This window comes from Astyanax mexicanus, chromosome 1 (genome assembly GCF_023375975.1).
Source record: "Astyanax mexicanus isolate ESR-SI-001 chromosome 1, AstMex3_surface, whole genome shotgun sequence".
NCBI classification, from domain to species: Eukaryota; Metazoa; Chordata; class Actinopteri; order Characiformes; family Acestrorhamphidae; genus Astyanax; species Astyanax mexicanus.
The window spans coordinates 101,449,911-101,473,806 of record NC_064408.1 but is presented as its reverse complement, the minus strand read 5'-3'; the positions used below and the strand labels follow the sequence as shown (position 1 = coordinate 101,473,806).

The 23,896-nt window shown below is 37.8% G+C and overlaps 1 protein-coding gene across 2 annotated transcripts; it reads right to left on the bottom strand.

Moving 5' to 3' along the window:
* Window positions 1-7,789: 7,789 nt before the first annotated feature.
* LOC103023841 (neutral cholesterol ester hydrolase 1) lies at window positions 7,790-23,503 on the bottom strand. Of its 2 annotated transcripts, none has more exons than XM_049463048.1 (5): window positions 23,257-23,503; window positions 16,245-16,473; window positions 15,597-15,666; window positions 14,364-14,535; window positions 7,790-13,657 (listed from the first exon to the last, which is right to left on the bottom strand). In XM_049463048.1, exons 1-5 carry the CDS (start codon window positions 23,392-23,394, stop codon window positions 13,034-13,036), a joined length of 1,233 nt encoding a protein of 410 aa, XP_049319005.1. In that variant the 5' UTR covers window positions 23,395-23,503; the 3' UTR covers window positions 7,790-13,033. The 2 variants fall into 2 exon arrangements, with proteins under 2 accessions (XP_049319005.1, XP_022536901.1); XM_022681180.2 differs by having other exon boundaries at window positions 23,253-23,320.
* Window positions 23,504-23,896: the final 393 nt, after the last annotated feature.

Genomic DNA, 23,896 nt, shown 5'->3' with positions numbered 1-23,896 from the left:
ACATTTCTGTTGGACCATTCTACAGGAAAATGTCATAAAAAGTTAATAAATAAGAAAAATAGAGAGTTTTTGTCCCAACATTGACGTCATGTTGGTTTTTTTATCAGAAGCATTATGAAAAGCTGGACGTCTCTAAACTTTTGCCGTGCAGAGCATGATATCACTCGTGACTTGGAGCAGGATATGAAAGGGGAGATTCCAGCGTCCCTCCTCAGGCCCAAGCGAGTGAGTGGCTCCACATTGTGACCATGCGGGCGGAAGGCTTCCCTTGGGGACACTGAGGGGTTTTTCCGTACTGATGGTGCGATGCTGAGATGACCCAATGCGGTCTTTATATAGCAGTCCTGGGTACTGTGAGCATTAGATCTGTACGAGACATGGCAGACAGTGAACTGCAAAGGAGGGAAAACTCCCCGCCTTCTCGCTGATGTGTGTAGATAAAAATGTGCAGCAGATACAGAGGAGCTGCTTTTTTTCCCTCCTAGGTTTGGCTATCTTTCCCTATTTGGGCGGAAAGACTGCGAAAAGCCAAGTGGTCATCCTTCGGGTGGGGAGTGATTGATGGACCCAAACTCCAAGTTAGCAGCTCGGCCTCACAAATCACAGCGGTCAGAGAGCCGGCTAAACCGTGAACAAGAAAAGATTTGTTTTGCCTGGAACCATCTCGTCTGCTGGACTCTTTCAAGCTCTACTTACACCGCTGTCCAGACGTTAGAAAGCAGCCCTTTGTTAATACAAATGAACATGACACTTGTGCTTTTACAAAAGATAATATAGAGTAATGTGTTCATGAACATTAGAGAGTAGGGGTCTGCCTAAGTGCCGATTCTCCTGAGAAAAATTCACTGCAGCTCCAGTCAGAAGCTTCTGAAGGGTTGAAGAAGTTTTAGTGCAGTGATATATCGTAAGTAATTAAAAAGAAAAGTATAGGCTGAAATTTAAAACAAAGAGGAGCTCACTGCTGCAAACCAGAGCACTGCAACCAATAAGTTCTGTACAAGTTCTAACGCACCTAGATGCTGCCAAACTTGGCTTGCTGTTAGGTCTCATGCAGATATGTAAATTATTACAGGGGCGGTCTGATTAGACATTATGTTTTGCCACAAAAGAGCATAAATGCCTCCCCTGAGGCCCTATATAAAGGTTCTCAGATGCTATTTGTGGGTAGTGTACCTCTTTGTGAAAGATCATGGACTGCTAGACATGCCTCTATGATGCTGTAGAAGACATTTTGCTCAGTTTACAGGCTTTGAGAGTTGGTGCATGACAGAACATTGGACTAATGCTATGTTTAAATTACAAGCCACAGATCAAATTTTGCTATCTTGACAGTTCACATTCACAAATGCGAGAGAGCTGTATCTGTGTGTAATGTGAATGAATCTGTCCCTGAAACGCCTCACATGCTCACATTGATATGTGTTTAAACATGGCCTTCTTTACCAACAACAAAAAAAAAGATTTTTTGACGACTCGTAGCTTTATAAAGGGAAATGGATGTGTTAGCAGATCATATGTGGAGCATCTTCTGCTGGAGTGGAGAGTAAACAGCTGGTCTGAAGTACATGCTCAGGTCGAGGAGGTGAAAATGTCCAGGCGGTTTGCTTTTGCTGTTTTTGCAGCAAAAGATGTGTGGGAGCGAGAGAGAAGCACGTAGCGCAGAGTAAAAGTAAAAAGATGCAAAAATTCCGATTTGACCATTCACATTTGTGTCGCATATCCATGGATTGGATATATATCTGATTCAGGACCACATATGAAAGTGACTCAAATCTAATTTGAAAAAATCAGATCTGAGCCACATTGAGCAAAAAATCGGATTAGAGTCCCTCCAGCCTGGTAATGTGAACGTAGCCTAAGAGAAGCAACACAGTTCTTTCAACAGATTGCCCATCATATGTTTACTTTTGGGAGTGGAGATTAGCCAACATTCTGACCTCACTAATGCTCTTGTTGCTGACAGTGCTCCTAAATACTGAAGACAGTTACTTTAACAAAAGCAGAATAAACTCATTTTTTTTAAATAAACAATGGATCAACAGGTACCACAACATGGACAAAAGTATTGGGACACCCAGGGCCGCTGCTAAGGTTTTGGAGGCCCTAAGCATAACTGGTTTACGCAAAATTTTACTATTTATTACAATTACGCATGTAACTGTGAATATTTACAACGTTATAAGTAAGGCCAATAACAGTGAAGAACAGCACAAGAGTACTATTTATAATGTATAAATAATAAATGAAACGATGCATGTCTATTTTAAGCAGTGGACACGTCATTTACACAAGCCAGCCTTAAAGGTTATGAAATTATCGTTTATATTCGTGGTGTATTTATATCAGCCTGTCAAAATCTATAGAGCTGTCTGATCCTGCTGTCATACAGACCATTTGGATAGTGCACTGACGGCATTAGTCAATAGGTAGGCTACTCTGTTTATTAATTTTTTATTAAAGTCACTAAAAATCTTCAAACTACACTACTACTATTTGCAAACGTGCCACGTGCCTTGCAATACCCAGATTAGTTTCTAGTTAAGCGTTTAAAGCTACCAAATCAGCAAAGCCAACGTAACTAGCTCAGGCAACACCACTGAACATGAAGTAATCAAAACTATTTAAACCTTTATCATCGAAGTTACTCACCAGAAAGGGATGCATGGGCCTCATCTTTCTGCTTCTTTTTCTTCTTCTCAGCTCCAGACTCAAACCGTCGCTTCATAGTTGAATTACCATTTAGTAGTAACTTCGCGAGGTGAACTTGTCTCCTGCCAAACTCAAGTAGCGTTGCTACTTTAGTTAGGACTAAGGTTGCCAGATAAGTTACGATTTTTCATCCTATTTGTTTATTTTATTTTAAGTTTTTAACTTACACAAATATTGCACTGGACAAGTTTTTGTATAGAATGGCCACATACACTTTAAAAATGGTTAAACATGCGCAAGATTTAGCACCTCCATGCATTATTTGATTATTTATTTGACTGGAAAATGTCACATCTGGCAACAACCAACAGAGCAAACCGAGCCGTGCCATTTCAGGCAATAGGGGTGGGGGCATTATATTATGCACAAAAATAATAACGTGCCGCTTTTAAGTAGTAGAGTAGGTGCCCCATGCAATGTTTAAAGACAAAAAAGATGAGCGTATCATAAATAATTCACATTGGGTTTTAAATTTAATAATGTCATAATTTCAACACATTTCATTCTCAGTCAATTTGGCTCCCTGCAACTGCAAAATGGTTGAGGCCTAACGCTGGCTGCGTTGTCTGCGTATGCAGAGCGGCGGCCCTGGGGACACCTGCTCATTTAAAAGAAGCATGCATGACGCATATACACTCTATTGATAGGTATATTTGGGTAGTGCACCTTTCATGAGAGATCATTGCTTGCTAAACATGCGTCTATGATGCCTTAGAAGACATTTTGCTCAGTTTACAGGCTTCAAGAGTGGGCGCATATTTGATCACTGAACTGATAGAAGCTGCACAATCGTATGAATGGACTACTCATCATTTAGGTCTACTTTTGGGATGAAATGGGAATATTATTCAACATTCTGACTCACTAATGCTCTTGTTTCTGATAATAATACCCCAAAATAGTGGAGACAGTTACTTTCTACAAAAGCAGGATAAACTCATTTTTTGAAAGAAACAATAAATGAGGACAAAAGTATTGGAACACCTGCTCATTCAAAGAAAGCTTTCATTGAACATGTTCAGAATATTGAAAGGTCTACTTCCTTTAATTTAGCCATTATTCGCATAGATTCCAACCTGTCAGAAGTACAGAGGCCTGTAATTCACACAGTGTGATTAATTATCAACGAAGATGTTCCTCTTAGTCCAAAACTGTGCATTTTTTAAATATTTCCAGATGATTTTGGAATTTATATAAAGGAATCTCCCTGATTAACTTACCATATGTCCTATTAAAACAGATAATAGCACAATCCTGGAAAAAGAAAAACCCCTGGTCTACCACAGTGGATAAGAGGAATGACTTTAAATCTTGCATTGGGAAAAAACACCTGTTTTATTAAGGATAGAATGATGGAATTTAGAGAGATTTTTAAGGATTTCCAACATTTTCTTAAAAAGGGGGAGCTTGCTGACTCTGATAACTGATAATTGAATGACTTGTACTTTGGTGTAATGTAAATATAGCTAGCCTGCTAATTGAAGAAGCCTAAAGAGGAACACCACAAAAGACCTGGACATGGCTGAAGTGTAACAACCCTGCAAAAAGAGAACTATAAACATTTCGTACCCTTATTATGCCTATATATTTTTTGTTGTGTGATGTTGGTAAGCTATAAACTTTCTTTATAAAATACTGCTGCAATTTCTTCTGTCATTTTGAAAATCTAATAAAGATATTGTTTGAAGAAATAGTTTGGTGAAGAAAGTAATTAACATAATTTACAACATTTATTCTAAGTGAGGATGACATATTCATATATACAGATATCACACACTTTAAATTAATGTATAAATGTATATATAGGCAAAGTGTTTCATATTCAAAAAATGGTGTTAGAATAGACGTTTGCATACAACTGTTTTGAAGAGGTTTTCTTAAGAGTAGGAAAGAGTATACAGTAAGGTGTTTCTTAAACATCTTAAAGTACTAAAGTAGTCAGTCTTTCTATAAGGGTTTATGTTATAATTCTTCTGTAAAACAATGCAATATTTTGAACTGAATATTAAACATGTCATAAAATGGGTCATCAAACATGTTATAAACATGTTAGTTAATAATAAATTGCCAAAAAAAATACCCCTCAAACTTTAAAACAATCACTGCCTTCACTGTTTCTTTCTCACTGTTTAACAGATACCATGCCATCTCTCACCACAGAGATGCATCATGGTGTCATATGGCTTATTTGCAATGGAGAAAAGTGATGAAAAGTGCCACTGAACAATAAGCTACAGGCTAAAGCATGTTTTTGAAGAGCTGTGTTTCAAGAGGAAATGAAGTCAATATGTCTAAAATTTTCTTTTTTTCTGTTCAGGAAACTCCCTAACAAACTGAGCGTAAGGCCCTTGAAGAAAAGCTGCAATTCAGCAGTGCAAATGAGTCAGTGTCTGAAGTGTCTAGCTGCTGCGCTGTGTCATCTGAAGAGGGGGTTCTTTATTATGGGCTTCATATCATGGAAAACTAGACACTAGATTTTCGTCTTTTTATTTTAATTTGGGACTTTTCTGCATTAGTGCAGCATCAGGGAAGTGTACTGACATAAACATATATCAGGACATACCCTGGCTTCTGGGATTGTTGCTAAGAATTTTTTTTTTATTTTAGTTCAGTTTTTAATCCAGAGCACAATGCATCCATTTCTGCCAGAAAAGATGGATGGAATACTGATTTGTCTGACCACAACACATGTTTCAGTTGTGGGAATGATGGTTTATCCCTGATGCCCAGAGAAACTGATGCAATTCTGGATTCTGGACATAGTAAAAAGTCTACTGTTTTGTACTGTAAAGTTTTAATTGGTTTTAATTTGTGAATATAACTCTATTTTGTTGTGCTTGACAAAGTAAAGTAAATTGATAAAGTAATTCTATCAGCTATTGTTAAATTGTGTCTCTCGTGCTCTTGCTGCTGAAATTCATGTAGATTTCTTTGAAATGTTTAATGATATCATGAAATGTAGACAAAGTAATATTTAAATCCTTTCCGAACTTTCTATGAGGAACATTTTTAATGTTTGGAATAATTTTGTCACACATTTGTTACAAAACATTAAATTCTCTGCTCATCTTTCCTCCTTAAAGAGTCTTTTGTGGATACTATGTTTGTACCAAATCATGATTACAATCACTTGCTGACATCAAATGACATCAAAATCACACCATGATTTATTTATTGATTTATTGGATCTTAATAATAGCAAATAATTTCCCATAAAAAAATTGTTTCAGGCCCGACATGCAGGAATGGATGTACAGTGAACTGACATCGATCTGCGGCTCCATGCAAAATCTTACCTCGTGGGGTATCCCTGATCATCAGAAAGGTCAGCCTAAAACTACATGAGGGGGACTTGTTAATAATCTCAAGGCAGCTGGGACCACAGTCACAGTCAAGAAAAGCATTGGTAACGCCGTAATGGATTAAAATCCTGTAGTGCCCGCAAGGTCCCCTGCTCAGAAAGACACATGTGCAGGCCTGTCTGAAGTTTGCCAATGAACACCTGGATGATTGGTTGAAGGTGCTGTGGTCAGATGAGACAAAAATTGAGCCCTTTGGCATTAACTCAACTCGCCGGGTTTGGAGGAAGAGAAATGCTGACTATAACCCAAAGAACACTGTCCTCACTATCAAGCATGGAGGGGGGAACATTATGTTTAGGGGTGTTTCTTTTCTAAGGGCACAGGACTACTTCATCACATCAACAGAAGAATTGATGAAGCCACGTACCGTAAAATCCTGAGTGAACACCTCCTTCCCTCCGCCAGGACTTCAAAAAGGGGTCATGGCTGGGTCTTCCAGCACGATGATGACCCAAAACATACAGCCAAGGCAACAAAGGAGTGGCTCCAAAGGTAGCACATTAAGTTCATGGAGTGACCTAGTCAGTCTTCAGACCTTAATCCCAAAGAAAACTTATGGAGGGAGATGAAGATCTGAGTTGTCAAGTGACAGCCTCAAAATCTTAATGATTTAGAGATGATCTGCAAAGAGGAGTTTGTCAGTGGGCAAACTTACAAAATCAGCAAGGGATCAAATAATTATTTCCTCCACTGTATATTACCAAATGAAATATTGACTAGACAAAATATCAAAAAAGGTCTAAGGAAAAGTAAGTAACACTGCATTATTTGGTTTATTATTTGGGCTTTTTAATTACTGCATAGGCAACTGCTCTAGTTATAAAGGCTGCTTTTTAAATGAGACATGACATAGAAGAGCCAATCTTAAAGGAATGGTAATAAAATATCTACAACAGCCTGTTTATTCCAAACAGATAAAGAGATGTAATATCACCAAAAATGCTACATATTTTTGGTTGAAAAGCCACAATTAAAGCTGAGGGGGAATGTGAAATTGGGTATTGGCTCTTTCTGCACAAACAAAACCCTGTTTTTTTTTTTTTTTTTTTTTGCACAGGGCAAGAGAAACTTGGCTCTGAGCGAGCCACTGCCCCTTAAAGTCAGGAAGTAATGAACAATGTGAACCTTAGTCGAAGATAACATTCTTTGCTGAGCTAGGTATGTGAACTTTCACATTCATACTGAGTTCCTTCAGTTCTGTTTACCTTTGAAATAATGAGAGGGCCTTTTTTCCCTTCAGGATTAATAATTAACGTGAAGTTTCGCTTGCAGTCCATAATAACCTGGGTGGGAATTGTGGCTCGGATACACTGTTTGGCACGACACGGCCGTCCTGAGGGAAACCTACAGACTGACGGTTTAGGCTAGGGTTAGGCTAGGTATCAGGTTCTGTAGCTGCTGAGAAAAAACTCAACTTCTCATCCTCTTCCTTCTGAATTTTAAGAGACAGAGAGAGAGATCAGGTTTGGTCATGTGACCCATTCAACATTGCAGCGGTTTTGACATTAGCACAAATGACTTTCGCACAGGAGATCTGTTTCCCTGTCGGGGCATGAGAAACAGCAACAGGTTATTCCAGTTAGCAGGACATGCTAAGCTGAACCTGCAGGCTAATTCTGGAGACTCTTAGAGAAGCTGATAAGAAAGGAACTCTTCAAAAAGATTATCAGTGGGAGATACACTGATACAGACCCAAAAAAGCACCAGAAACACAGAACAACATTTGATTTTTATCAAATCTGTTTTATGTGGGCGTTCTGGACAACAGATACACATTGGAGACGAACACAATACTGACATCTTCTGTTTGGTTGTACAAAGAAACAGAGTTACATTTAACAGGCAAGGAACTGAAGAGTTCCAATTGCAATCAGAGGTTACAGCAAATCTGTGCCAAGCAAAACAAGATCATATATAGCCAAGAGTCAAAAGACAGAATAAGCCCTTAAAAAGAAGAAACACAACACATACAATATCAAAAGGAAAAAAGAAAAAAAGAAGCATTTTTGCTCAGAATTAGGGGTGGGTAATACAACTGCATTTTATCATTATTATGTCACAGTAAGCTTTCTTCAACACATTGTGCATAACAGATGTTTTCCCCAGACCTCTTAGTGGCCATTTTAATGAAATTTGGTTGAATATTTTAAAACGCAACTAAAACTAAAATTCTTCACCAGAAAAACTGTGGTGTGTGCTCCTTTGCATAGGGCTTCGTCCTCATTGGATACACAGGTTTTTTTTTTTGTTAGCTCAGTAGGCACACATGTGATAAGATAAGCGACCTATATTTATATACCCCTGTTTGTACCTACTTTATTTACTGAATCATACCTATATGTCATGCCGATTTGAGGAAGTTAGACAACTTTACCTGCCTCCACACAGGAGGATTAGTTTAAACAGTATTATAACTGCATTACAAGTGTTCCTAAAGTAAACAATGAACTGATGAATATAGTTCCCACAAATCATTTCGAAACTGTCAGTTTATTGTAGCTATAATGGAAATATTTATTAAAATAATATTTTCTGTTACTCATTGAATTAAGAATTAAATGTTGTGTTTCTTTGCTAATTATAATACCATCCTTTTTATGCATTTCAGTTGGAAAGCTTGTCTGGTGTGATCAACATAGAACAGCTGTAGTACGTTTCCCAGACATACTATTTTCACTGTTAAAAGGTACCAATAATTAACCCAGTAAGGGGTAAGTTGTAACGTTTGTAACTGTTAGCTGGAAGTTTATTGTCTATATAATAATATAGGTCTATATAAACTTTTGTTTTGTAGCAGAGATATGCTGGCTACTTGTATTAAAGAGCAATATAGTTACAAACACTTCTAAATACATACTTATTTGCTTAAAATACTTTTAAATGTATTTAAAATATTAAATAAAAACAAAATGTGTTCAGTTATGTCCACTATCTCCTCATTCTGTATAATATAGGTTAAAATCATACACTGTAAAAATCTTTGAAAAGTATTAAATTGCATTGGATTCTCTTTAATTTGTTCTGTTTACCTGTTTTTACTGCATCACACCACAGAGGCACTACTTGTTTTTTTCCTTCGCCTGCAATATATATATAGTACATCATCGTCATAAGTTTCATAATATTCTATTCTTGCCGTATTACCCAGCTCTAGTCAGCATTATGCAGTTCGCCTACAGAAAAGCTGCAGATGTTAAAATCAAAAAGACCAAAAGCCACATTTGACTTTGTAAATAATGTTGGCTTTTATTCTCGACTCTGCGCTTCGTCAGACTGTGCTAAGCACTTTTAGAGTAATAAACATCGTATTTTCTTTCTGTTTCACTGTTTCTGCTGCTGATTCCTGCTCTGATAAAGCTACACTAGTGGAGGTTGAAGGTTGTGTTGAGACCTCCAGTCCCACAGGTGAAGGTGAAGGGAGATTGAGCAAGCATTCCACAGCGCTGAGTCCATAGCCCCCGGCCTTTCCCATGCGCCGCAGGGCCAGGCCGCCTTCCCACAGCTACTCCCCCTCTCATGTTTCCTCTGAACCTCCATACTGCTCTCTATTTAGGAAATTCCCTTTTGTCATCTTTTCTTGCTGCCAACAGCGATGCTTACGAAACGCTCCCCATCGAAGGCCTTCAGACTGCGGACTCTTAAACTTAAAGCCTGCCTTCCCTGTTCACTGTTCAAGAACGAGAAAAGGATGTGTAATGAAATAAAGATTTACTTCATAAAATACACAGTAACATAACAGAATACACAGAAGAAACAACAATAACCCGCCCATATATTTTAAAATCCACTGAGGACGTTAAATGAAAATAGACACAATTTTCACATTTTTACATTCTCACTCTGCCACATGTGTATTTTTCAGTCTATAAGCTTTAGTCCAACTTTTATACTTGATTTTGTTATACATAGTCAGACTACAGAAAAGCTGCTATTGATGCAGTTTTAATGCTGCCTTCAACATTCCCTCACCAACTTACTCTCATGTGTAACTACAACAAAGTGGTTATACAGGGGCCTTATACAGGGGCCTGCTCTTTGCTATCTTACACCCCAACAATGGTCTATTTTAACGCCTTGTGCCAGCACTGTTAAAATACCATCAGATTTTATAAATAAAATACAGGCAAACATTTTGGACACACCTTTCCTTTTTAATGCGTTTTCTTTATTTTTATGACTATTTACATTGTAGATTCTCACTGAAGGCATCAAAACTATAAATGAACACATGTGGAGTTATGTACTTAAAAAAAAAAAGGTGAAAGAACTAAAAAAAAAATGTATATTCTAGTTTCTTCAAAATAGCCACCCTTTGCTCTGATTACTGCTTTGCACACTCTTGGCATCATTCTCTCAATGAGCTTCAAGAGGTGGTCACCTGAAATGCTTTTCCAACAGTCTTGAAGGAGTTCCCAGAGGTTTTTAGCACTTCATTTGCCTTCACTCTGTGGTCCAGCTCATCTGGATTGGGTTCAGGTCCGGTGACTGTGGAGGCCAGGAGTACAAAACTCGACATGTGTTTTGATGCCTTCAGTGAGAATCTACAATGTAAATAGTCATGAACATAAAGAGAACGCATTAAATGAGAAGGTGTGTCCAAACTTTTGGCCTGTACTGTATATCTACATTGATGGGCGTGGTGGTCTGGTATTAAGGTGTGTTCATGTATATTTCTGGAGTGTTTCTATCTTGGCAGCAAAAATCAACAGGTGTGCCATTGACTGATATAAATGCTGACAACAGTCAAAAGTCACCTATCCATATCTACCTATCTTCACTATGCAGGTGCAGCATCCGTACACCATTACTCCTTACACACACATGGACGTGCTGCAGCATGTAAATCCAACTTTTACATCAACAATATACAGAATACAAAATAAAATTAAATTGCTGTTCCTGTAAATTACCTGCTGAAGCACCTTCACAGTGTGAACAAACAGGTCAGTTTCCTCTGCTGAGAAGCACAAAGTGCTGCCCTGTTAAGATACCAACGCACCAAAGAGTGCACCTGGCTCTTAAAGGGAATGGCAAGTGAAAGCTGACTGATTTATTTCACCCAAAACACAACCATGATTAATTAAGAGAATTAGTTCACACCTTTTGAGCATTTTAAGCTGCACAAGGTGTGCTTTTTCGTCTTCATGATACCAAAGACACACTGACACACCCTAAATCCTGCTGCGTGATTAACGGCTCGCCTATAGATCACTAAAATTGGGTCCTTAGTCTGTTAATCAGCTAGCTATAAAGACTTTGCAGTGTTTCAGTTTTTGTCTTTTTAAGATGAGAGACTATTTACTGCTGGAAGGTTTGGTTTTTTATGGCTTTGAAAAAAATAGCTATTTTAAAGTATTTAGCTGAAATAAAAATAAAAACAGCATTTTTTCTAACAGCTTTGTTTGGCACTTTGGTTGTGTTTGAAAAGAGAAATGTGTTGGATCACATTAATTGTTTATGAGCAAACTCTCTTGCTAAGGTCAACACCTAACTCAATCCATCACCTTTCTGACAGCCCATTTAGAAAACTTTATCTGAGCTATTACAGTAAATCAACGGAACAGTTCTTAATATGGTATAGGGGGTTCCTCTAATGGGTCATGGTGAGGCCAAGTGGACGAGGGCTTGTTAAAACTGGTATTTGAGCGGGTGGGTGGGCATGATGCAAGGCAATGCGTTTTCTGTTATTTTTAGGAACAGAGAAAGGATTGTTCAGGGTAGGATGACTGACTGTATGCTGCAGATGTGGCAGAGAGAGATTAGATTTCTATTACAATCTGAACTATGACGTTCAGGTTAACTGGATGCACCCATCAATTATGCAAAGCTTTGTATATATATTTAGGACATTTCTGCATATTTACATTTACATTGTACTGTTTAAAAATGTGGAAGCTCCATTCACAAGTGTGAAGTCAATGTTTTTTAATATTAATTGTATTTGGTTGCAGGAAAAAAATTCTCTATGAGTCCTATGTCCTATCATACTTCAACACATTTTAAATCATCAGTATAACACTAGGTAGGCCTATGCTTTTTCACAAAAAAAAAAAAAAAAGATTTGTAAAAAAATCAGGTAAAATTAAAATAAAAATCTAATTTTCCATCACTTTGATGAGGGACCTTGTTGGATACATTTTCTTTACAACTGTATTATAATAAAGCAATAATAATCATACCAAATACACAGTTTAAACCACTTACATGTTCATATGCATTGTTTTCTTCTTTCAAGTAAAGTATATCGTTCTCTATACCTACAATGTTTCAATGTTTGGTCTATGTGGTTCCTTTTACAGGTCAGTGCATGGATATACAGTATCTTCATATTTTTGGAGTCATAAATATCTTTGGAATATAATTAGGATATAAAACAAAGGAATGTAAGCATAATATACAATTATATTAACCTATATCATATAACTATGTGTTTAATTTTTTAAAGCCTTCTGTAAACGGTGGAATCAACCTGCAATTCCTCAGAGCTGCAGGAGATTTCCTGCCCTCAGACACCTGATTAAATCATTACGACCCTGACAGGATGATTTAAACACTAAAGCTCGTAGCACTGTGGACCTGTAGCAATGCAGTCTGCTGAACATGCTCTGTAGTACAGTTCTTTGTAGCACCAGTCCTGCCGGTGCATATCTGAATATAAGCAGTGTGCAGTATTTAATCTTGGAGTGTATCTTTGAGCCCATGGGTTGTAGAAGTGCCTACAGGTTCCATAGGAACTTAGCAGAGGTTCCATAAGAGCAGGAAGGTTCTCCAAGAGCCTTTATATTCTACAGAAGCCTGCAGGTTCTTCAGATGTTTTTCAGAAATTCTACAGGAAAAGTTTCTGTGAAAGACTTATTGTGAAAGATAATGCGGAAGATTAGAGCTTCAACAGACGTCCACAGGTTCCAGGGGAGCACATACTGTAGGTTCTACAGTGGTTCTTCTTGACGTTCAATAGAATACTACAGGTTCTGCTCTAACCAGCGGATATAGTTTGTCATACTCCGCGTCCCCACTGAGAAGCGTGCAGGCCAGAAGCCAAAGACCATGCAACCATGAAAACCCTCTGCGTAATGGTCACTGGTAACAGTCACACCAGCCTCCTCCAAGCGCTGGGCGTACATAAGACCATCGTCCCGCAGCACATCATGCTCACAAGTCATAATATAGGCAGGTGGGACCAGTTTTAGCACCTCCTTCTCAGCCAGCAAAGGTGCTGCTCGGACATCCAGCAGGGCTGGCAACTGCTCTAGAAGCCCAGGGGAGCCAAGACCAGGAACCACTGGCTTGTAGTGCTTCTGGAAGGCCGGAGCTAGAAGAGCTGTCCAGTTCGTCTTTGCCTTCGCTGCAGACATCGCTTCCTGGCTTTGGTCTACAGCTGTGTGGTTATTAGCCAGCAGTAAAGGAACCAGGTCCATATCTCCACTCAGGTATTCCAACCAGAAGCGGGCCATGTTGGTGCGGTAGAGGATGGGCACGTTGCCATTCTGCTGGTAAGAGGGTGTGTTGAAGTCCAGGGCCTGGAGCACGGGGTAGACAAGAGCCTGTACCTTGAACCCAACTGACACGCTCTTGTCTAGGGCCAACTGTGGCAATAAAGACAAATCACATCAGGGTTGATTAGCATTCTTGTATATGCACACCATTGTACAATTTCACATTAAAAATGAACAAAGACTATGCATTTTATATTTATGTAAAATACACTGATCACACATAACATTATGACCACCTCCTTGTTTCTCCACTGATCATATAGGACACTTTTTAGTTCTGTAATTACAGATTGTAGAGCTTCTGTGTGTTTTACATAGTTTATAATTATCCTTTCACCTTGTTTTTCAATGGTCAGGACCCCCCAGGACCACCACAGAGCATGTATGCATACACGTACATGGCTCCGTGCTAGTGTGTGTTGTGCTGGCATGAGTGGATCAGACACAGCAGTGTTGATGGAGTTTTTAAACCATGTCTCCACACACTGGCCTCAGGAGGCTGTTGGTTGACTATTTCCATTTCAGTTGAGATGTTTAAAAACTCCAGCAGCCATGTGTACCATATGATCCATGTGTACCACCATCCCAGTGCTGAAAATAACCAACCACCCAAACAATACCTGCTCTGTGGTGTTCCTGTGGGGTCTTGTCCAATAAAGAATATGGGAAAATAAAAATAATAGAAACAAGGAGGTGGTCATGATTTTACGCTTGGTCGAAAAATGCATTTGTTTTCATTTGCCAGGCCTTGAGGCTAAATAGCTGCAAGGTTTTGTTTCTGATCTGATCTCAGTACCTGTTGAGCCACAGCAGCAGCCAGGTTCCCTCCGGCGCTGTCACCTGACACGGCCACTCGCTCAGGGTCCATGGAGTACAGTGCCAGCACCTCCGCTCTCAGGATGTGCCTGCAGGCCCTCAGAGCATCATTATACGGCTCCGGGAAATGAACTTCAGGGGCAAGCCTGTAACTGGAAATGCAGGAGACACAAGTATTTAACATGTGAGCATAAAATTAATCAGATGTCAAAAATAAAAAAACTACATGTTTGAGAAATAATATGGAACATACAAAAGTATTAAATAAAATCTAAAATTCTAAAAAAAACTAACCAAAAAGGAGGTGAGAAATGATTTAACGTGGAGCCCAAAAGTCTGAACTCTCTAATGAATATATATATATATATATATATATATATATATACAACTTTTCTATTTTAAAGTAACAGTCCATACATTTAGAGGTAAGAATGTGTAATTAGATCGAACATAAGAGGAAAATCTTAGCAGGAACTCTCTTTTTACACTCTTTTAACTTTCCAGCTCTCCACAGCTCTAATTCTGTGTTTCTTTGGTTTATTGAAGTATAAATGGACAGACAATGACAAAGTTTGCTGTTCTAATATCTTGATGTTCGCAGAAGCATTTGTATCAGTATCATTAGCAGTGCTGCAGTTGCTCAGATATCCAGTAAAAGCAATAATATCAGAAAAAAATCCCAGGAAAACCCACCAGACACCCTGTTTTTTCAAGAATATATTTGTCTTTGTAAGGATAGTCAGAGAAACACAGTACACTATGTACACGTGTTTTGTCCCCCTAATGACAGACAGCTTGCATTACAGCTGCTATGGAATTCTCAGGCTTGGGTAAAAGCCTCTGATCAGTAGATCAGACGCAGCTGAGAAGACTTATGAAGATTTTGGTCATTTTTTGTACAAGAAAACAAATATTTATAATAAAAAAATATTTGACAAAAAATACAAGTCATTCTTTTGTCAGCATTTAAAGTTACTCTTTTTAAACAAAAAGTTTAAGCCCACACTTGACATCTGGAAAACCTTTTTTTTTTTTTTTTTACAAAAACGTGGCATAAAAAGTGGCATTTCAAACAGTGCTTTAACCCTTTTAATTCTTATCCTTTTCAATCAAGATTGTGTTCTCAGCTGAATCTGATCTGCTCTTTGTATCAGATCCTGATCTTTTGAGAGGTTAAAGTAACTTCCTTTTACTTTGAGAAAACCATACTTACTCTACTGATATAATTACTGCATCCAGCTCTTCAGCCATCGTCCTGCACAGGAGGTCATAGGATCGCATTCCTTTTTGTGGTGGAGTGAGAGGTCAGGGAAAAGAATGAAGAAACAAATAAATTAAAGTCAAGTTACAAAGACTGCCAGTTGGAGATGTACACACACCAATGTGATGAATTACAAAGTAGTTTCCTTTAATTAATCATGTGCATACATGCATGTATATTTTTGTATAAAGCATAGGGCTTGTAGATTTTACTGCTTTGTTATTTAGCGTTTCTTTGACATTTCCAGGTCTGTCCACATGAGGGAGCTCCTGAACAGTCGAGCACGAGGAGTGCTGCAACATGCACAAGCTGTAAACACTTGTGAACTTTCCCTCCCTTCCACATCACTCATCATTCATCACACTTGGCAAGTAGATTCAAGTTATATAGAGGTGTAAACATATATCAGTGTTGATTAATTCACTAATAGGAATTGTATATTGCATATCATTAAAAGTGTGAATTACAATTAAGTTTGGTTAAAATAACAATTTATAAGCTATTTAAAAATGTACACTGCATATCCAGGAGCAAAAGAAACTCAACAGTTAAAATGAGATGTGATGTTCTGTTTCCTATAAAAACATTAAATCTACTCACTTCCAGTGCCAAGGGCCCACCCTCCTCCATGGAAGTAGATGACTCCTCGTTTCAGGCGTCTGGAACCGGGTGTGACGGACTCAAACACGCGGGCCTGAACTCCATCGAAGGAAGTGTCAGTGACCCGAACTGTCTCGCTGGACTGCGGCCCCCGAACCTCGATGAGCGTCACCATATAGTTAAGGACATGGAGATGGTGACCCAGGCCGAGATCCTGAGCAAAGTGGCTCTGCCAGAAAGGAGGTCAAGATTAGCAACGAAATGACCTAGTCTTCAGATTTCTGAAACAACTTCCAGCAATGAATGATGTATTAAGTTCAAATCTGCAAATCATCTTAGCCCTCTTTTTCTTTTAACTGGTATACACTATAGGTCAAAGATTTTACAATCCAGACTGTATTGACGTTTAAACACATCACTGTCCAGTAGGAAAAATGATTAAAAACTAAAACCTTACATAAAATATTATTAAAACATTATTTGGTATTTATGTATTCACAATTTGAATTTAATTTATGTATTCACAATATTATTTAACAAAATGTTCTCAGAGAGTTAACATTTCAGCTTCCCTGTATCAATGAAAATAAATTCAGCAAACACGTCTCAGTTTTAGCTGTGAGGAGAAGACTTGCAGCTCCAGGTGGGACAGGTGGAGAGGCAGTAAAGAAGTCATTGCTAAGATCATAAAATAAGAAAGGGTGGACCACTGGATAAACTAGGGATTTTATTTTTTTTTACCGGTAGTGTAACCTAAAAACAATTTAGACTTGAAATAGCTTGTAATTGGGTGTAAAAGTATTTGAGACAAAATAAAACAATGGTTTAATTCTCAAAAGCAAGTAAACTGAAATTCACAATATTATATACTTTCTTAACGTGGAAATGATGCAACTGATTTAACTGAACACAATGCACGAACTTAAATATTAAATTAAATAAAAATTAAATATAGTCAAAAAAGTTGAGATGCACAATGATACTGAAATTATATCAGTATCAGGCTATAATTTTTTTTTTTTTTTTTGTAGAATCATTGCCATCAGCCAATATGGCCCATATTTCAAACCGATACATGCTGATGTGTTTAGTTGGTGCTGGAATAAGACCAAGTGACCTCATTGTACTGCTACAATTGGCTGGCGCTGAATGTGCTACTTTAAAATTAATTGATTTAAGCTCATTTTTATTTTTATGTGTATAATGAAATTGGCACAGAAGTCCTACATCGGTACATCCCTGCTAAAAAAGGGCTAATCCATGGAACATAAGAGGCTTGGGCAGTTTGGTGAAAATAAAACAGGTAATGACTAGACTAAAGCACTTGGGCTCTAGAATTATATTTCTACAGGAAACACACTTGGTCTCCACTGAAATCATCAGAATACGTAGAAGATGGCAGGGGCAAGTGTTTGCGGCTAACTTTTCCTCTCATGCTAGAGGAGTAGCTATCTTAATTCACAGATCTATTCCAATTCAGGTAATCTCAACTATTATGGACCCGGGGGGCAGATATATTATTCTACAGTGTAGTCTATTTGGAAATGATCTTAATCTAGTTAATGTATATGGGCCTAATAAGGATGATCCTGCTTTTTACAAGAATATTTTTCTAACGATTTCAACCTTACGGGGGGAAGTTATAATGGGGGGTGATTTCAACTGTGTTCTGAGACCTAATATAGACCGAGAGGGCGGTCAGGACTCCTCTCATAGCCATACAAGAAAGGTAATTCATCACTTCATGGCAGAGTTGGGGCTGTGTGACGTATTTAGGAAACATAATCCAGATAAGAGAGATTTCTCGTGCCATTCTACTACATATAATACCTATTCCAGACTAGATTATTTTCTCATTTCTAACTCCTCACTATTTAAAATCCAGAGATGTTACTATAATGGTATAATAATATCTGATCATGCTGCAGTATCTTTAGATTATAAGGTTTATAAAGAATACAGTGGTCCTCCCATATATAGATTTGATAACAAATGGCTCCAAGATCCGGAATTTGTACAGTTCCTTAAGGTAAATATAGATATGTTTTTCGAGCTTAATAAAAATGAAACATCATCGATAACCAGATGGGATGCCTTTAAGGCATACATCAGAGGACAAATAATAAGCTATACTAGATTTAAATCTAAAGAATCTAAAAAGAAGCTGTTAGAAATCGAAAAAGAAATTAAAACACTAGAAGAGAAAATTGCAAGTAATAAGACACCTACTGTAGAGCAAAGATTAACCACACTTAGAGCCCAGTATAATGAAATATCAGTAAATAAGGCCCTAAATAATCTAAATAAATTAAAACAACAATTCTATGACCAGGGGGAAAAGGCAGGCAAGTTACTTGCCTGGCGTATTAAAACTCTACAGAATGAGAGATCAATACATGAGATAGAACAATCAAATGGAACAATGACCTCAGACCCCAAAGAAATTAATGAAACATTTCAGAAATTTTATGAAACACTTTACAAATCTGATTTCTCAGCGGATACAACATCTTTAAATGGTTTTCTTGATGGCCTAAACTTCATAATTCTTTCCCAAGAAGACATGGAAATTCTGGAGAGACCATTTGAGTTAGAGGAACTTCATAGTGCCCTTATGTTTATGCAAAGTGGGAAAGCCGCTGGCCCAGACGGGCTGCCAATTGAACTATATAAGATCTTTAAAGATATGCTGATACCCCACTTATTCAATATGCTTGAAGAAGCCTTCAGAATTGATTCTTTACCACCCTCTTTCTCTACAGCTCTTATCTCGACAATATTGAAACCGGGCAAGCCACCTACTAAGTGTGAATCCTACCGACCCATATCCCTCCTAAACTCGGATATGAAAATAGTTGCTAAAGTCATTGCACGGAGATTGGAGAAACTCCTACCTAGTCTGATTCACGAAGATCAAAATGGATTTGTAGTAGGTAGACAAGCTTTTCACAATCTTAGGAGAGTCTTGAATATTATTAATATAGAAGAGGGATGTCCTGATGCGGCCCTACTCTCCCTGGACTGTGAGAAGGCCTTTGATAGGCTGGAATGGCCATATCTATTTGATATACTTCCTAGATTTGGCTTGGGACAGAATATTATCAAATGGGTGAAATTATTATACAATAGACCCACTGCAGCAGTATTGACAAACTCTATAACGTCCAAGCCATTTATACTTACCAGAGGAACACGACAGGGATGTCCGTTGTCGCCCCTTTTGTTTGTAATGTCCATAGAACCATTGGCCCTAACAATTAGATCACACCCTTTGATACGGGGAGTAACAATAGGAAGCTGTGAACACAGAATAAGCCTTTTCGCAGACGACATCATACTCTTTTTAAAAAATTTGACACAATCTCTTCCTGCCTTTTTCAACGTAATAGCCACCTTTGGGAAGATTTCCGGTTATAAAGTCAACAAAACCAAGTCTAATATTATGTTTCTAAATGACAAAGAAAGAATAAACCCAACAGTGGGGCATGAATTTCATAACGTATCCAGGGGTTTTAAGTACCTGGGTATACAGGTTACTCCCAAAATACATGATATCGTCCCAGGAAATTATAATTTAATTCTATCTGCTACCAGTAACATGCTGAAGAGATGGTCAGATCTCCCCATATCTTTAATTGGCCGAGTTAACATAGTTAAAATGAATATTCTCCCAAAATTCTTGTATCTTTTTCAATCCATCCCACTTAGTCCCCCACCCACTTTATTTTCCAAGTTGAAGGAACTAATAACTAATTTTATTTGGAATAACAGGCGCCCAAGGATTAGGATGTCCCTACTTTATCTGCCATATGATAGAGGGGGCTTACAAGTGCCAAATTTTCTATGGTACTATTGGGCAGCTCAGATCAAGGCAATTATGCACTGGTTCTCTAATGAACCTAAAAATTCATGGGTTGAGATAGAAAGTTGTACTACTTCCCCCTTGCCATTAAAGTTATATTTATTCTCGGATTCATTTAAAAACCTGTGTAAAAAGACACACAACCCTTTTGTTAAAAACTCCATTATAGTCTGGCACAAAGTGCAGACTCATTTAGGCATTGACTCAGATTTATCAGGGTTTACCCCAATTTGGGGAAACCACCGATTTCCAGTAGGGGAAAAAGATCCAGGGTTTAAATTATGGGCAACGAAAGGTATCAGCAAAATTAGAGACATGTACAGTGAAAATAATGTGTTGTATAGCTTTGAGGAAATACAGGGTGCTTACAATATACACAGGACTCATTTCTTTAAATATTTACAAATTAGGAGTTATATTTTGAAAAAATATAAACATCAGCTAAACAAACCACCATTACCCAGTCTTGAAGATGTTATACTAAGTTATACAGTCGTGGTCAAGTTTCTGTTTCTTATAGCTTAATTCTGGAAAACTCCAATGAATCTTCAACTGACAAGAGAATGAAATGGTCCAGTGATATGGGCACAGAAATTTCTGAGGACGATTGGAAAATGCTGTGTCACACAGCACAGACTCAAACTATCAATACCAGATTTAAACTTATACAGTATAAATGGATCATGCGTACATATATGACCCCATCCCTTTTGCACCGCTTCAATAATAATAACCCTGACCTTTGCAATAAGTGTGGTTTAGAGGAGGGTACATTATATCACTGTTTGTGGACCTGCCCTAAAATTAGGGAATTTTGGGAAAAGGTAATAGACCGAGTCTCTGACATTAGCTCCACCAGATTGCCCCTTTGTCCTAAGTTGTTCATTCTTGGACTTGTCCCATCAGACTTAAGATTGTCTAATGCAGAAAAAAATGGTATATATGTGCTCATTACAAGCTAAATACTGTATTGCTATCTCGTGGAAAGCTATGGAGGCACCTTCTGTCAATGTATGGTTCAAGAGCCTTTCCAACACTCTGGCCTTGGAAAAATTGACTTATGCTAAAAAGGGGAAGCTACGGAGTTTCTACAAAATATGGGAACAATTTATAGACTTTTTGGAAAGCCAGCAAGATGTACAAGATGCATAGGATGTATATTTTTTTAACTTTTTGATGGAACTATAAGAAGGAGGGAGGGAGGGGGGTTTGGATGGGTTTTTTTTTTTCTCTCTTTAAGGATGTTTTGTTTTTGTTTTCTTTTTCTAATTAAAAATCTATTTTCCCTTGCATGTTGTTAACCATATGTATATATGATCTATGTTGTAAAAGATGGAAAATTTAAAAATTTAATAAATAAAGTTCTAAAAAAAAAAAAGGGCTAATCACTGTGAAAGGTCAGTGCAATTCTGATTCGAATAATTTTGCTGAAAAGGAAAGAAATCGTATAATCCTCAGCCTCAGTAAACATGTGTGACTCTGCACACAGGAGTACCGGCTGCTGCTCAGTAGAACCAGACGATCACTGTGCAGCAGTGTAGAAGATTATAAAGCACACACACATTACCATAATAGTGCTACACAGCTTAACTCACACCCTCAAACACACATATTCCTTTTCAGAATTTCTGCATAATTCAGTCGTTAAGATGTTAATAAGGTCATTCAGAGTAGATTTGGTGTGAAATGCTCCATTCTAGAGACGCTTACACAGCCACACCAGTTTAGGGTGATATAAATATTTTTTTTCATTTTATTCCATAACCAACTGACTGTGCAAAACAAAAAAGAGACTTAACATACTTCAATAGTGCAAAGAAATCAAGTAAATGCTCATATTTAAACAAAATGAGAGTATTTTTATGAGTATATTAAACCTATTCCTGTGAAGAAATTGGAATTAAATGACTTAATTTGTGTAAAGATTCTTAAATTAGAAAATATATTGTAGTAGTTTCTTACAGTAAAATAGTCCCCCAGAGCAAAAAATTATTATATATGTTTAAAATGTTCTACTATTTCTTCAGTGTCAACATAAAAGGATGCTGAATCAATGTTCATTCATAGCATCATAGCTAATTTCGATCTGATTTGTGGACATTGATTCTATGTGGATTCAACATTGATTGTTTTGTTATGGTTTTATATGAATGGTTAGTATTAATCTTTACTTATATTAAATACGTATATATTGTTTGTATTCAATTATTATAGCCTTATCATGAAAATATACATTTAAACATTTAATATTAATATTAATATTACTAATTGTTGGGTGCACCTTTCACCTAAAATCACTGTCAGTGTAGAATTCAAAACTTTTAAATGACTGCTGATTCTATGTCAGAATTGTAACATTAATTGAGGCAATTAGACGATGTTAAATAAAGGCTGTTTAAAGGTTGTTTTTTCATCATCAACATTAATAGATAAAAATGCAACCAAACAAATGAACATTTATGCAACAATCTATGCTATAATATTTTTCACTGTCAACATTATAAAGTTAAATATGGCTGTGTTTGTGTTGTAAAGCACTTGATATAAGCCTTTTCTGTTTTTTTTTTCCTGCACATTTCTTCTTTTTCACTTGCCTGTGTTTACTATAACTTATTGTGTTAATGCTTTCTTCACATCTGAATGGCTGAATAAGGAAATTTTGAAAGAAAATCTCAAAAACACTCAGGAAAGGAGGGAAATTAAAAATATCAAGAGTTGACAGCAGACATGCACAAAACTCTTGTTCAGATCACTCAAATATCATTAGTTATTTTACAACTGTAAACTATTTAGTCTTTATAGCAACAAGTAATGAGCTGCAGTTGTAATAAACACTATATTACAGTAATAAACGCTCTATTACATTGTCGTATATAGATAGTACTGCACTGCATCATGCATTGTTTCTGAGATACAGAGAGAAAATAGGCTGCAGATGAATTATGTCTGTCATCAGCGCAACGTTATCAAACGTCCAGCGCTGGTGACGTAACAGGTCTTCAGGTCTCCAGGTTCCGCGCGCTGTCACCGGTCTGAGAGGAGCGCTGCAGCGCTGTAACCCGGTAGACCCGGTAAACCCGGGGCTCAGCTGCGCCTCCGCTCTATAAATACACCAGTGAACCCCCGCCGACCCCGCAGCAACTCACTCACCACCCGGAACATCGCCCGGAACACGGCGTCCAGCAGCATCAGCTTCCAGGGCTCGGCCACGGCACCGGGCAGCGGCTGGTAGATGTAGTAGGACGCGGCCGCGGACAGCAGGAGCGAGGCGACCACCGCCGCCCTCATCCTCACCAGATCAACCACGCGCTCAGTCACCACACACCGCGCGCTCAGTAACCACACCGCGCGCTCAGTCACCGCTCACAGACCCACAGCCCCCCATTCACACACACCACCCCCACCACCACCCAGCCCGGGTTATAAAACTGTCCGAGGGACATTTTCATAATAAGAGTCCCCGGGGGATAACGGGTGATTATCGTCCTGCTGTAAAAGCAGCCGAGCATTTATAACTTAAAGGGACTGAAAAAATCATTCTTAATTAAAATTAAAATCCAGTATTTGATCAGATGAGCTAAAATAAGGAACTTCATAAACAAAACAATCAAAATACACCGTAAAAACATTAGAAAAACAAGCAAACAAAATAAGATATAATTAAGAAGAAATAAAACAATTCAGAATAAAAAATAAGAGGACACCCCCTAAAATAAAGAGAGAAATAATTAGAGTACTAAAATGATAAAATAAATGAAATAAAAAAAGGACAAAAGTAAAAAAAAACAAT

Bases quoted from the DNA above. Each gene is read 5' to 3' on its own strand.
- LOC103023841 (XM_049463048.1), bottom strand. From the start codon at position 23,394: ATGAGGGCGGCGGTGGTCGCCTCGCTCCTGCTGTCCGCGGCCGCGTCC. The intron at 15,667-16,244 runs GTGAGTAGATTT...CACCACAAAAAG, and splicing joins GTGGGCCCTTGGCACTGGAA to GAATGCGATCCTATGACCTC. The intron at 13,658-14,363 runs GTACTGAGATCA...TTATTGCCACAG, and splicing joins CTGCTGCTGTGGCTCAACAG to TTGGCCCTAGACAAGAGCGT.